This window comes from Gobio gobio (genome assembly GCF_949357685.1).
Source record: "Gobio gobio genome assembly, chromosome: 16".
Taxonomy (NCBI): domain Eukaryota; kingdom Metazoa; phylum Chordata; class Actinopteri; order Cypriniformes; family Gobionidae; genus Gobio; species Gobio gobio.
The window spans coordinates 46970158-46983856 of NC_137109.1; the positions used below are offsets into that span (position 1 = coordinate 46970158).

Genomic DNA, 13699 nt, shown 5'->3' on the forward strand with positions numbered 1-13699 from the left:
GCGTTCTTTTAATCACATATGTTAGAAGTCTTCATGCTTTCCATCTCCATTTCTTCCCTCTATTACCCTCTCTCTCTCTCTCTCTCTCTCTCTCTCTCTCTCTCTCTCTCTCTCTCTCTCTCTCTCTCTCTCTCTCTCTCTCTCTCTCTCTCTCTCTCTCTCTCTCTCTCTCTCTCTCTCTCTCTCTCTCTCTCTCTCTCTCTCTCTCTCTCTCTCTCTCTCTTTCGCTCTGTGTGAAAAACAATGCTCTGTCCATCAATGTAACCCTGCAATCAGTGTAGATTCTTGGCTGGGCTGCATGCATGGACAGGCCACTGTGAGTGTGTGTGTGTGTGTGTGTGTGTGTGTGTGTGTGTGTGTGTGTGTGAGAGAGAGAGAGCTTACAGCAGTCTGCAGAGGGACAGTATATTTTTGCTGAAAGCTGGGCACACACCTGTGCCCCATGAGCAGACACAGACCTGATCTTTTAGAGGGTGGACACCAGATTCTTTAGTGAAGTTGTAATAAATACAGACATTTGCCCTCAGAATATCTCTGTACTATGACAGAGCATCAGTGAGCACGTAAAACCTTTTACTTTCAACACCTGGCAAACTTTGCTGGCTTTGAAATAAATTTACCATCCGATGTAGTCACAAAATCAGAGACCCTCCCTCCGAAATATGATCACAAGTGGTCACAGGAGATTCTTTTAGCATCTGCTACAGCACCTGTGTGTACATGAGGTACGCTGACTTCTTACATCAACTCTGTCCGAAACCTGAAAAATCCCTCTCGGTGTAATTTGGAAGAATATTTTCTGTCCACTTGTCTGTGGTAGAAAGGATTAAAAATTGCATATGGTTCAGACAATTCCACGTTTTATTTTTACGATTCCATTTCTACAGAGAAATATGCACTGTAGCTATAAAATATTCATTGACTAGGGGTGGGAATCTTTAGGCACTTCACAATTTTTTTCTTATTAAAGCAACACTAGGTAACTTTTCAAGACTCTTGTGATGATACATCGACTTAGAATAGGTTGAATGACACGTCTGCCATAGCCTGACAGGGTCTGTATCGTTTTTAATCGTATTTTTAAACTTCGGGTTTCGGGTAGTAACCCGAGAACAAAAAGAACTACAAAATTCGACTGCTTTACGGCAAATACGTCACTTCCACCCCCCCCCCCCCCCCACACTTCCTTAAATTCGGACGTGCGAGCCCAACTATCATTTGTTTGCCGAATGTTATAGTCATGGCCGAAGCAGCACAGAAAAATAAGAAAGCAAAGGTTTTGTCGGAGGAAAGCAAAACGAGGAAACGAGAAGGTGATGGGATTAAAGGCAGGACGAGGATCAACATTGGGCCAGCGTTTGCTTGTTGGCGTGAGCTGAAGGAGGAGGAGGGGTGCCCGACCGATGCTGACTTGGCTGTCAATAGTAAAATAAATACAAGTAAATACATAAGACGTACAAAATCATATTTTAGGATACCTAACATGTCTGTGATATTGGTTTATTTGTCTTGCCTCAAGCTATAATGCAAATCGATTTTTCAAATTTTCAGATTCATCTATGGTAGCTTGATATTATAATATTGACGATATATGGTTATTGCGTACCACTCAAACATTGAATTGAAGTATTATATAGATTCTGTAAAACGGGAACCAATAGACTAGGCTACTATAATGACGCTGGCTTGTAAACGTGAGCATCGCGATCATTTGGCGTTTGAAAAAAAATAAAACCCATGAAATTATATTCATATGACATGCTGAAACATATGCCACTGTACCTGGGATGAAGACATTTCACACGCGACGCAAGCAGAACTCCTGCATGTGAACTCCTGCAGTGTTCAGGGCTATCATAGTTGTCATGTCAATAAATGCACGTCGATGCATCCCCTGATGAAGGATGACAGTTTACGACAGTAGTAGAGGACAATACTGTTTCCCAACTGTAGGGGGACCCCGAGAGCAAAACCTACCTAGTGCTGCTTTAATTAGTTTGCTGTCTTTAAATCTTAAATTGGTCACACTTTATATTAAGTGTCTTTAACTACTATGTACGTGCATCCAAAAATAAGTGCAATGTACTTATTGTGTACATTGTTGTATTCCAAAACATTGTTGCTGCTACTGAGGTGTGATACGGGTAAGTTTAGGGACGGGTTTGGTGGTATTGGTTAGGTTTAAGGGTGGGTTAAGGTGTAAGGGAAGGGTCAACCGTGTAATTACATGCAGGTATTTTTTTTAAATACAAGTACAATGTTAAAACATGTATGTACACAATAAGTGCATTGTATCAAATGAATAATTAAAAATTTAGTACATAGTAGTTAACTCTTTCCCTGCCAAAAAGAGGGGGGCGCTATTACGCATCTTCTGAATGAGTACAGAATCTCCTGATCAAAACACAGGCGAAGAAGACGCAAAAAAAAGCAAGCGATCGTATGTAAGCAGATGTATATGTAAATTAACGTGATCATCAACATTAAACATCATATAAATCAAAACTATCTAATGTTACTGAATGAAATGTCGCCCCAGGACGAGCTCTAGGACTGTGAAGCTTTAGGGGTGTTGATGGACTCGATCTGCTCTGTGTTTAATGCATGTTGCTTTTTTTTATGAAACTTACCCATATTTAAGTGTTGACAAAAAAGGAATGCATGAAGCTAGAATAAAAGTTTTTTATTGTTTAAAAGCAGAGGGTCTGCTCTTTATTTTGATATCCATATGGCATGCTCAGATATACATAAAACAGAATATTCTATGGGCCATTACATTTTTGTGAAAATGATAAAAAATCCTGGCGGTGGCTGGCAACTTTAAAAAAAAAACACTGATGGGGAAAGAGTTAAAGGGTTAGTTCACCCAAAAATGAAAATGCTGTCATTTATTACTCACCCTCATGTCGTTCCAAACCCGTAAGACTTTCGTTCATCTTCGACACAGATTAAGATAAATTTTTTTGGATGAAATCCGAGAGATCATTGACCCCTCCATAGACAGCAATTACCACTTTAAAGGCCCAGGAAGGAAGTAAAGACATTGTTAAAATAGTCCATGTGACTCCAGTGGTTCAACCTTAATTTTATGAAGCGACGAGAATACTTTTAGTGCGCAAAACCCCCCAAAAATAACGACTTTATTCAACAATCTTGTCTGTGCCAGTCACCTACGCTGTTGACGTAGTAAATACAGTGCATCGCTTTCAAAACGATATTTCAGAACGCTGGCTTAACATTGGCCGACGCTGTTCACATGAGCACCACGCCGCATTCGTGTGATGCTGATGCAGGAACTGGCCAATAATGAGGCGTAGCTCTGACGTACAACTCGTAAGTGATGCACTGTGTTTACTACGTAAACTGCATAGGAGACTGGCACAGATGTGAAGAGATTGTTGAATAAAGTGGTTAATTGTGTTTGTTTTTTGCACACTAAAAGTATTTTCGTCACTTCATAAATTTAAGATTGAACCACTGGAGTCACATGGGCTATTTTAACAATGTCTTTGCTACCTTTCTGGACCTTAAAAGTGGTAATTAAATTGCTGTCTATGGAGGGGTCAGAGAGCTCTCGGATTTCATCAAAAATATCTTCATTCGTGTTCTGAACATGAACGAAGGTCTTACGAAGGTTTTGGAACGACATGAGGTTGAAATTGCATTTTTAGTTGAACTAACCCTTTAAAGACACCTAATATAAATTAAATGAAAACAATTGCACGTTAAGCATTTTCAGCTGATTATATATAGTTTCAAAACATACAAGCAAATAGTAAATAATAAAGAGGAACAAAGAAACATATTACAAGCAATAAATAAATCTGAATGTTTTTCAGTCAATCTTTCTCAGTAGCTGGTGTTTGGTTATTACTGATGACAGGCCACATTCACAGTAATGTACATCTCTATTCTGACATATCAGATGTCTGTCTAATCCCTTAAGACATAACTGACTGTGTTTACATTAATTTTGCATCCTAAAAGCATTTTGAGATGCAAAGCTCAGGTGAGCGTTTCAAAGCAGTCGCCTGTCTGCAAGTGAGTTGCGTGTATTAAATCTCCTACTGCATTCCATGCGGCTTAAATGCTTTCATAGAGCTTTTTGAGGGGAAAACGCTGAAATACCCGTGGACGAGACCACACATTGTTAAGCGTAACATCATCACCCGTGATTGCCCTTGTAATTCGCTCCAACCTTTTTAAACTTTATAGAAGATTATTTTATGGAAGGTTTGTGGGTTTTTGAGTGTGTGGAATTGAAAGCAAACAGAATACAACATATAGGGCCGTCGCGCGTCTGTGGTATAAAAATCGATCGAAAATCGATTCTGTTGAAGAGAGAATCGCGATGAATCAGAAAATTGACTCACTCTGATTTGTTCTTGGTCATTAAATGTGATCTTATAGTGCTTTAGAAGCTCTGAAACCAGTTTCTTCTTACAAAAAACTTCAAGGGGATTTATACTGATACTGATACATAAAGGTATTTGATTTTCAAAATATGCCAGAACCAAATAGTAGCTTTCGCCAGCACCATTTACACTACCATTCAAAAGTGGTTTTACGTTTTTTAAATAAGTCTCTTCTACTCACCAAAGCTGCATTTATTTGATCAAAAATACAGAAAAATCAGTAATATTGTGAAATATTTTAACAATTTAAAATAACTGTTTTCTATTGTAATATAAGTCAAAGTGTAATTTATTCCTGTGATGGCAGATCTGAATTTTCTGCATAATTCCTCCAGTCTTCAGTGTCACATGATCCTTCAGAAATCATTCTAATATGAGGTTTTGCTGCTCAAGAAACATCAATCAATGTTGAAAACAGTCGTGCTGCTTAATATTTTTGTGGAGACTGTGATATTTTTTTCCCCCCCAGGATTCTTTAATGCATAGAAAGTTGAAAAATAGTTTTTTGGGACATATAAATGTCTTTACTGTCATCTTTGGTCAATTCAGTGCATCCCTGTTGAATGAAAATATGAATTTCTTTTAAAAAAATCTTACTGACCCAAACTTTTGAACGGTAGTGTATATACTGAGGGATGCGTCACTTATTGTATGTGGTAATTGACAGCTGGTTGAACAAAAACCTGTAATATTCCTTTAAGACATCTCTACACTAGCTGCACGCTTTTTAGAAACTCCAGAAACTGGAGAGCGAGATGATTAGTATGTTGTGCGGTAATATCCAGTTTGAAACTGGAAGGATGCGGCGGATGGATTGTGTTGAGCTGATTTGTTCTTGGTCATTAAATGGGATGTTATAGTGCCTTAGAAGCTCTGAAACCAGTTTCTTCTCACAAAAAAACTTCAAGGGGACTTAAAAAAAAAAGTTTGTGGTACTGATACATTAAGGTGTTGATTTCTATATAACTCAAGGGTGTTTGGAAATAAGGGTCTTGTCACTGAAAAACAAGTCGTTTATTCCTCCTTTGGGCAGAGCGTCCGTCCCACCACCACATCTAAGAGCTTTGGGCTTGTCCTCTCCTGCATGGAAACAATAAAAGGATCATTTGTACCCCTCTAAATTTGTCAAAGGGTGCTGTCATTAGTGCAGAGGTCTGTGGGCCAGACTAGACCACTGGTTAACAGAGCTAAATGAGTCAAGTATGTTATTTATGTATGCCTTTTGCAGTCAATATCTAGCATTAGATGTGTGACACTTTGCTGTGTGTTTGATTAACTTGTCTTGATTAACGTTTTTCTTATTTACAGACACCACAGAAAGTAAAAGACAAGTCTACTGCAGGGCCTTCTGGGAAGAGTCCCACCACTCCCAGCCTGAGTGAGGTCAAAAACAAACTTACATCAGCAGCTAAAGAGGTACGAGTACTCATCGTCTTCCCTTCCACATCAAAATGTGTCTCTCTGTTAACTGTGGATGCATTTCTTTTCCGTAATCACACACATGCTTAAGCCCTGACATGCATACAAACACACACACACACACATGCCGCGTGTTAACAGTAAGTACGCTGACTTAGCAGATGATGAGATGGTCAGATGTTAATGAGGCGTCTTGAGTTAAAGGCCGGAGGGGGAATGAGCAGGTATATGACATCAGCATATCGGGATTAACCAGCCTTTCTGAGCCATTTCCTCAATCAATTCCCAAATGCACACATTCACTCAGTACCCCTAACCACTAACCCTCTTCATCCTCACATCCTCAGCGTCACAAGAGCCTTCTGATCATTTTGAATCGCTCATGGCATCTGTATGTCTTTGAAACCGATACTGATTCTTTTAATGTTCAATGATTGCATGCAAACACACCATGACAGTTAGATGCTATAATGCATTAGGGTTTTTTTCCCCCTGTTATCTCAATATGTATTTGTTTAATGCATGTGTGATGTGCTGTTAAGTACCAGACCATAGTTTTGATTCATTCCTCAGTTTGTCAAAATCAACAGTACTAGGAATCCAGGCATGCAGTAGTAAAACACCGCAAGTAGATATCTAACATATACAATATTTGATTTTTAATATCTCTCGCCAGCACAATTTACTCTACCATTCAAAGGTTTGTTTTAACGTTTTTGAAATAAGTCTCTTCTACTCACCAAAGCTGCATTTATTTGATCAAAAATACATATCAGTAATCAGTAATATTGTGAAATATTTTTACAATTTAAAATAATTTTTTCTATTGTAATATATGTTAAAGTGTAATTTAATTCTATGATCATTCTATGAATCATTCCTCCAGTCTTCAGTGTCACATGATCCTACAGAAATCATTCTAATATGAGGTTTTGCTGCTCAAGAAACATCAATCAATGTTGAAAACAGTCGTGCTGCTTAATATTTTGGTGGAGGCCGTGATATATTTTTTTCCAGGATTCTTTAATGCATAGAAAGTTGAAAAATAGTTTTTTGTGACATATAAATGTCTTTACTGTCATCTTTGGTCAATTCAATGCATCCCTGTTGAATGAAAATATGAATTTATATTTAAAAAATCTTACTGACCCAAACTTTTGAACGGTAGTGTATATACTGAGGGATGCGTCACTTATTGTATGTGGTAATTGACAGCAGGTTGAAAAAAACCTGTAATATTCCTTTAAGACATCTCTACACTAGCTGCACGCTTTTTAGAAACTCCCGAAACTGGAGAACGAGATGATTAGTATGTTGTGCGGTAATATCCAGTTTGAAACTGGAAGGATGCGGCGGATGGATTGTGTTGAGCAGATATGATGATTTGTGTCCGTGTGATTTCATTCGGTCTGCTGTAGATAAGGGAAGTGGAATTACTGTGAAGGCCACAAAAAAATGCGAGTTCACTGAAGTGCGTCCAACACCCAAAGACTCACCCTGTTCATCACCGCAGCAGCGCTCTGGCTTCGAGTCAGGATGATCTCAACACTTAGCAGAGAGACACAAGTGATGAAAAAGGGCCATTTCATTTCTGCTAAAATATGTTTCTCTGAAACAGGGGAGGCCACTTCCAAAGACGGAACAGAAGTTTGAGAACTATGCTAGAAGCTCTTTCAAGATCGCTGATAAACAAGTGAGTATCGTTTTTTTCCCTCTTCATAAAACACCATATAACACCCAGCGTTTTTACGTTGCATAAAATGCATGTATTGCCCTGACTAAATTAATCAACACTTCTAAGAGGTCTTTATTTAAGAACTGTCCACTTAAAAGTTTAAAACGCTTCTGCTTTGAAGATGAGACACTCTTTAACCTCCAGAGATATACAGCATCCACCTTATTGATTTTAAACTTCCTAATTTTCTTTGAATGTGCAAGACTTCTGATTCATTAGCCGCTATGGGTAAATAACTATAAGTGAAAAACCCCAAAAATGTGTTTAAAATGCATTTATTTCATGCTAAGTATACTACAAATCCATTAGCATATTTACTTACATACTGCTTGAGACTTAAAGATAAATATTATAATGCAACTTTATTTGGAGTTCTTCTTTATTGCACATTTTTTTATTTTAAACTTAAGATGTGTTTAAAATCACTATTCGTAAGGATAGTATGGTCTCTGTGTAATATCAGTCTTTAAATGCAAGATATGCAAAGAGCACAATCAGATATACTTAAGTATATCTTTAGTTGGACCTCAGCATTATTTCCGATAACTAAAGTGCATTAAGTACAAAATTTGTTGCTCCGATGTAGCAGACCTTAAGAATACCAATTTAGTATACCAAAAGTACAATTGCAGGGTATTTATATTAAGCACATACATATGTAAATATATTTATAGTATACTTAGCATAAAATAAATGTATTTCAAGTACATTTCAAGTACATCACAATCATGTTTGATTGTGATTATACATATCATACAATATGATAACAAATACCAGTTTGCAATATCATGCAGTGCAAGGGCCTATTTTTTTTTTTCCGCCGGAAGCGAATGACACAGAAAGCCTCACACATTCAAGTGACTCTTACGTTAAAAGTAAAGTGGAAATTAAAGGCATACTTAACTACGTCAAGTTTACCATTACTGTGCATTTCTGTGAAGAAGCAAACCCTCGCGGGCGCTATAGTTGCCTTGAAATGTGTTATTCCAGCTAGCTAATTATGTGAAGTAATTACTTGCATTTGAGTATATTTTAGGCCTTAGCATCTTCTGTCTTAGTGGGCCGGTTAGGGGGTGGCATACTGAGATCTTCCTGCCGCTCTCTTTTTTTATCAGCAAATGAAATATGTACTGATTGACCTCTTGGCATTCAAAAGAACAGGAGGGAGCTGTCACGCCTGACATCTTTAGCTGTGATTTAAATCCCTCGTTCACTCATTCCTCTCTCGCCGTCTCTTTTAGTCTAGAGCTTTTTTTGCAGTCGTATGTGTCAGGCTGGGTGTTGACCTAAAATATTGCAGTAGTCTAAAGCAGCCCTCACAAATGGCCACGTTTGGGTCAAACGAGAAAAAATCTCTCTTTTAAGTAAAGTGCACGATCATGTCTGCTGTAGCTCTTCTTTTCTCGGGATGAATTACACACAAGAGAGTGCAAATGTCAGTGTGCGTGTCTGTGTGTGCGTGTTAGTGGTACGCCCAGGGCTCATTTTACCCTAAAAATTTTTTCTTTGTAATCTTATTTTTCTATTTATGCATTTTTTTAATTTAAATGTATTTATTTGGCTGATGCTTTTATCCAAAGCAATTAAAGGTTTACATTGTTCTCAGTTCATGTATACATATATATATACTGTATATATAGGCATGCAGACTGCTTCTGCATATGTTCTTTATGTCTAAAGTATTGGCTACTATAGAACAAGTAAAGCAAACTTATCAACTCCTTGTTTATTGTCCTTATAAACTCCTTGATTTAAAATATCAGGAAGAGCGCGTCCACACATTCTGAAGAGCACGCATCTGAACTCATATTTGATTATTAAATAAGGAATTTAATTAAATTATCAATCACATCAATTCATTTTACAATCCTGTAACCATTGATTTCCCTTCCCAACCCTTCCCATTGAATTGGTGAGGAACATGGCGTTTTGTCAGCGTTTGCACACCCTGTCATGTGGTCGGCTATAAGCCACTGCTGTAGACGCATATGCAGTATTAAGGCTAATGATTAATTGATCGTTAATTTAAACGACAATCAATCGTGGAAATGTGTGTAAATTGACTTCCCTAATATATATATACACTGTGTGCAGAATTATTAGGCACGTTGATTTTCTGATCATATTTTTTTTCCAGGCACATTTGACCAATTTCAAACCACAGTAATCCTAATAACTACTATTAATTTAGTATTTAATCATGTATACGTGATATATATAATAGTTTATGAAGGCTGGAAATGAAAAACACCTTATATTCAGGTGTGCAGAATTATTAGGCATGTTTTCTTTTACAGATAAATTGAGCCTAAAAAGAGATTTAACTCAGACTGAAAAGTCCCAATGGACAGATAGGTTGAGAGTGACTCTTGAAGGACCAGCACCACATCCTCTAGTACCACTGTTTGAAGAATTCATCTTCCAGAATCTGGCAGTACGTTTTGGGAGTTCATTTTTAGTCCATCTCTGCAAAACGGACTTCAGGTCCTTCAAGAGTCACTCTCAACTTATCTGTCCATAAAGCCTATAAAAAAAAGCAGTCTTCATGTATTTTACACTTCAGCTTGTGATTCTTATTTAGTGGGGGTCATTTTTTAGGATTCTTTACCTAATTTAAGCCTCTGAGATCCTGACACCTTGCACTTCTGGAGACTCCAGGTAGGTTGCAGCTCTGGAAAATGGTGGCGCTGGAGACTAAAGGGTTCCTGATGGTTTCACCCTTAATTCTTCACCTTAATTCTTAATTATTTTGCGGTTAACAGATTTCTTTTCTCCGCCACATGTTTCTGTCTGACCATGCTGACCCAACGAGCATTTCACTGTCCAATGGTCATGCCTAAACTGCAAAGTCTAGTATTGCATTAGTATTGCATCCTTCTCATGGGCATTTCATAATTTAGAGTTAAATCTCTTTTTTGGCTCAATTTATCTGTAAAAAAAAACATGCCTAATAATTCTGCACACTTGAATATAAGGTGTTTTTCATTTCCAGCCTTCATGAACTATTATATATATCACGTATACATTATTAAATACTAAAGGAATAGTAGTTATTAGGATTACTGTGGATTGGTATTGGAATTGGAACTGGAAAAAAATATGATCAGAAAATCAATGTGCCTAATAATTCTGCACACTGTGTATATTGGCCTTGGTGATATATCGGTCAACCTTTTATTGTGGACATACTAAATCGCTGTTCCAATAAGTGTTGAATGTCAAGTGTTGATTATAAATATTCTCACATTTTATTAAATGCCTAAAAGTGTCAGTAAAACTATCCAGTACTTGTGTGTTGTATTTTTATACTCATCATCAATTCTATCGTGTCGAGTCCCTTCACTTGAGGAGCGCTATGCTGCCTATGAAGATGGTTCCAGATCTCTTATGAGGTCCCATTCCAGTTAGGGTGCTGCCTTAGAAAGTAGACAGCAAGGCAGCTCACTAGGATTTGGAACAGAGTTTACATGTTTTGGTCGGTAATGAGTTATGAGCTATTTGATGCATTGCGCCCTGTGAGTCTGTTCTAGAAACAAGGCTGGAGCGTGTCAAGCTTTGCGGCGCAGGTGTCCTCTCAGATGTACAACGGGTGGAGTGTGTGTGTGTGTATGCGAGCGTGTTTTCGAGCAGAAACGGCTTTTGGAGCACAGCAGGCAAAGAGGTGTGAGACATGTCTTTGTCAAAGAGAGGCACTAGTCATACCCTTTGGTATGTACAACGACTGCACCCCCTTCCTCTGGGCTCGGCGCTGTAGTTATACCCCAGACGCACTGCTAATGTGAAGCTTTTCGTCCAAACTGACTCACACGGCTCTAATTATTAAGCATCCAAATGAGTCGCTACATCAGAGAAACTCCGTTCCAGCTTCACCAACTCATCCTTTTCCCCCTTCCCTCTCTCTCTCTCTCTCTCTCTCCCCGTTTGTTTTCTTGCAGGTGATCAAAGACCTTTGGAACTTTGTACAATCACTAAAAAAGTAATGGCTGCTCTGCGCTCCCCTTCCCGTCCCGGTGCAGCAGAAGTCTGGGGTTAGCCAGTAACAGCACTTGAGCGGTGCGATCTGGCCTCTTCCCCTCTTAACGCGATCCGCCTGCCCCTTCTCTGCCCTTCTCTCTAGATGGATAGAGCAGAAGAAGCCTCAGCAATGGCAGAGATATCATGCTTCATGATTTATGTTTTACTTTGTTTTGTTTTTAAGTCATGGATACTTTTTTTTGTCAGGTCCTCAATTGTTTCTGAAGAACATTTAATAGGATGTTTTGCCAAGGCAGTTATAATTTTAAAATGCAACTTGAATCTCGCAAAAATCTTATCAAGAACATGTCCAGGTCATATTTCACCTCAAAATCAAAAGGGAGAAAGAAGAAATTATATTGTGCATAAAGAAAATAAAGTCTATTTTATGACCAGACATTGGACATTTCATGAGATGCTTTTTCAAAATGCAAAAAAAATCTGTATGGATTATAATTTATGATTTAATTTTTTTTTTTAAAGTACAGTATAAAATGAGTTAAAGTGTAATATATTACAGTAATTGAGGATAAAATCGGGTAAAATTACATTACGGTAATGACAATTTGGGAAGAGAAAATGTTATTGGTCATAAAAATATGCTTTGTTTTCTTAATGCCAAATGTTCTTTTTTTGGGTCAGATATGATCCAGTTTGTGATATGTTTTAATATGTCAAATGTGATCTGTTTTTGTGAGTGTCACTCTAGAAAGTAGGAAAGTGATCTTACTTGGTGCTGGTTTATCACATAATTTTTTTAATGGTTATTTTTTTGTGAGGCCATTTGAAAAAAAAACATTATCTTGAGCAAAAAGCTTTTTGCACTACCAGCCCAAGACCAATTTGCTTCTGGCGTATTTTTGAAACCACAACCACTGTAAATCGCCCCCCTAATGTTGTTTGTGTAAAGATGGCAGCTGAAGTGTAATAATGCTAACTTTGAGTGTTGTGTCTAGCTCGCCGCAGTATTTCCACTCAGCCCTCAGGATTCTGATTTGCTGCAATTCCAATGGCCTTCGACATTTAAACTTGACTATTATATCAAATGCTATAGACTCTCCCATAAAATTTCTCTTTAGAAGTGTGGCCAGAATATTATACCTCGTAAAAAAGAAAAGATGATTGTTAGCCCATGGTTTAGATCATGAAATATGACGACAAAGATGTTAAGTTGATTTGATGCTTTGAAGTCCAGCTTTCTGTATATGTTGTTTTTGTCATATCAGTCGTTTTTATTTTCGCACTAAACCGTTTTAAGTTGTTCGTTAAAACTCTTCAATATACGTAGGTGTTTTTGAAGCTGTCATTGATCTCTTTTAATTAGTTTGCTAGCTCTGAATGCGAGTAATATTGGTACAAATGTGATTTTTTTTTTTTTTTTGCATCATGCATGCTGCAAGCAAGCAGTGCATTGCAATAAAACTATATTGTTCCCATTGTGATGTAAAATGGTCTACAATTGGAGAGCAGCGTTGCTTGTTTGTGAATGGAGCAATCTAGTTTTGTCACATGATGCTTCTCGCTTGCAGTGTTAGATTGGGTTTCAAGCCTTTCTTGCATGGAAATGGAGGTAATCCAGCTTTAGTTAAATAAATACTGTAAATCAACTTTTTGTCTGTGAATTATAACGATGTGAAGTTGCTTATACCTTTAACCAGTCTTTGGATTAAGGTAACCAAGTTCACCAGTAAGGTGTTGTTATAACTGCTAACATTAAAGGCTGGAGTCGTGTTCTCCGTCCCAGTTTTCAGAACAAGAAGTGACGCAAAACAAACTATATTGTGCACAACTATCATTCTGATTATAGTCAACAAATCTTCAATTTGTAATTGCAACGCACAGGCTGAAGCCCCATTAATGTGCGTGTGTACAAACATCACAGGTGTAAATTGATCGATAATTGAATTCATTATTAGACATCAAAAGCAGCTCTGTTTAAGTAAATCTATTGGATGATGGCCGAGCACCATTTTAGTGCAAAAGGGGTCATTTATGTCTGCTGTTCAATCTCCCCTAGAAAGTCTCGCCCCATTTCTCTTCCCGAGGTGTTCGCCTGATAGGCATTTTTTTCCGTCCCATCATTGTTTGAAACAGAATGAATAAAAGTGTCAACTTG

At 37.8% G+C, this 13699-nt stretch overlaps 1 protein-coding gene across 2 annotated transcripts in view; it reads left to right on the plus strand.

Moving 5' to 3' along the window:
- npm1b (nucleophosmin 1b) overlaps positions 1-13699 on the plus strand; it is a 45642-nt gene extending 31943 nt beyond the window's left edge. For both annotated transcript variants that reach the window (XM_079838349.1, XM_079838350.1), the window contains exons 9-11: positions 5724-5831; positions 7453-7527; positions 11505-13699. In XM_079838349.1, the coding sequence (XP_079694475.1) occupies positions 5724-5831; positions 7453-7527; positions 11505-11549 (228 nt within the window). In that variant the 3' untranslated portion in view covers positions 11550-13699. The remainder of the gene's footprint in view (positions 1-5723; positions 5832-7452; positions 7528-11504) is intronic.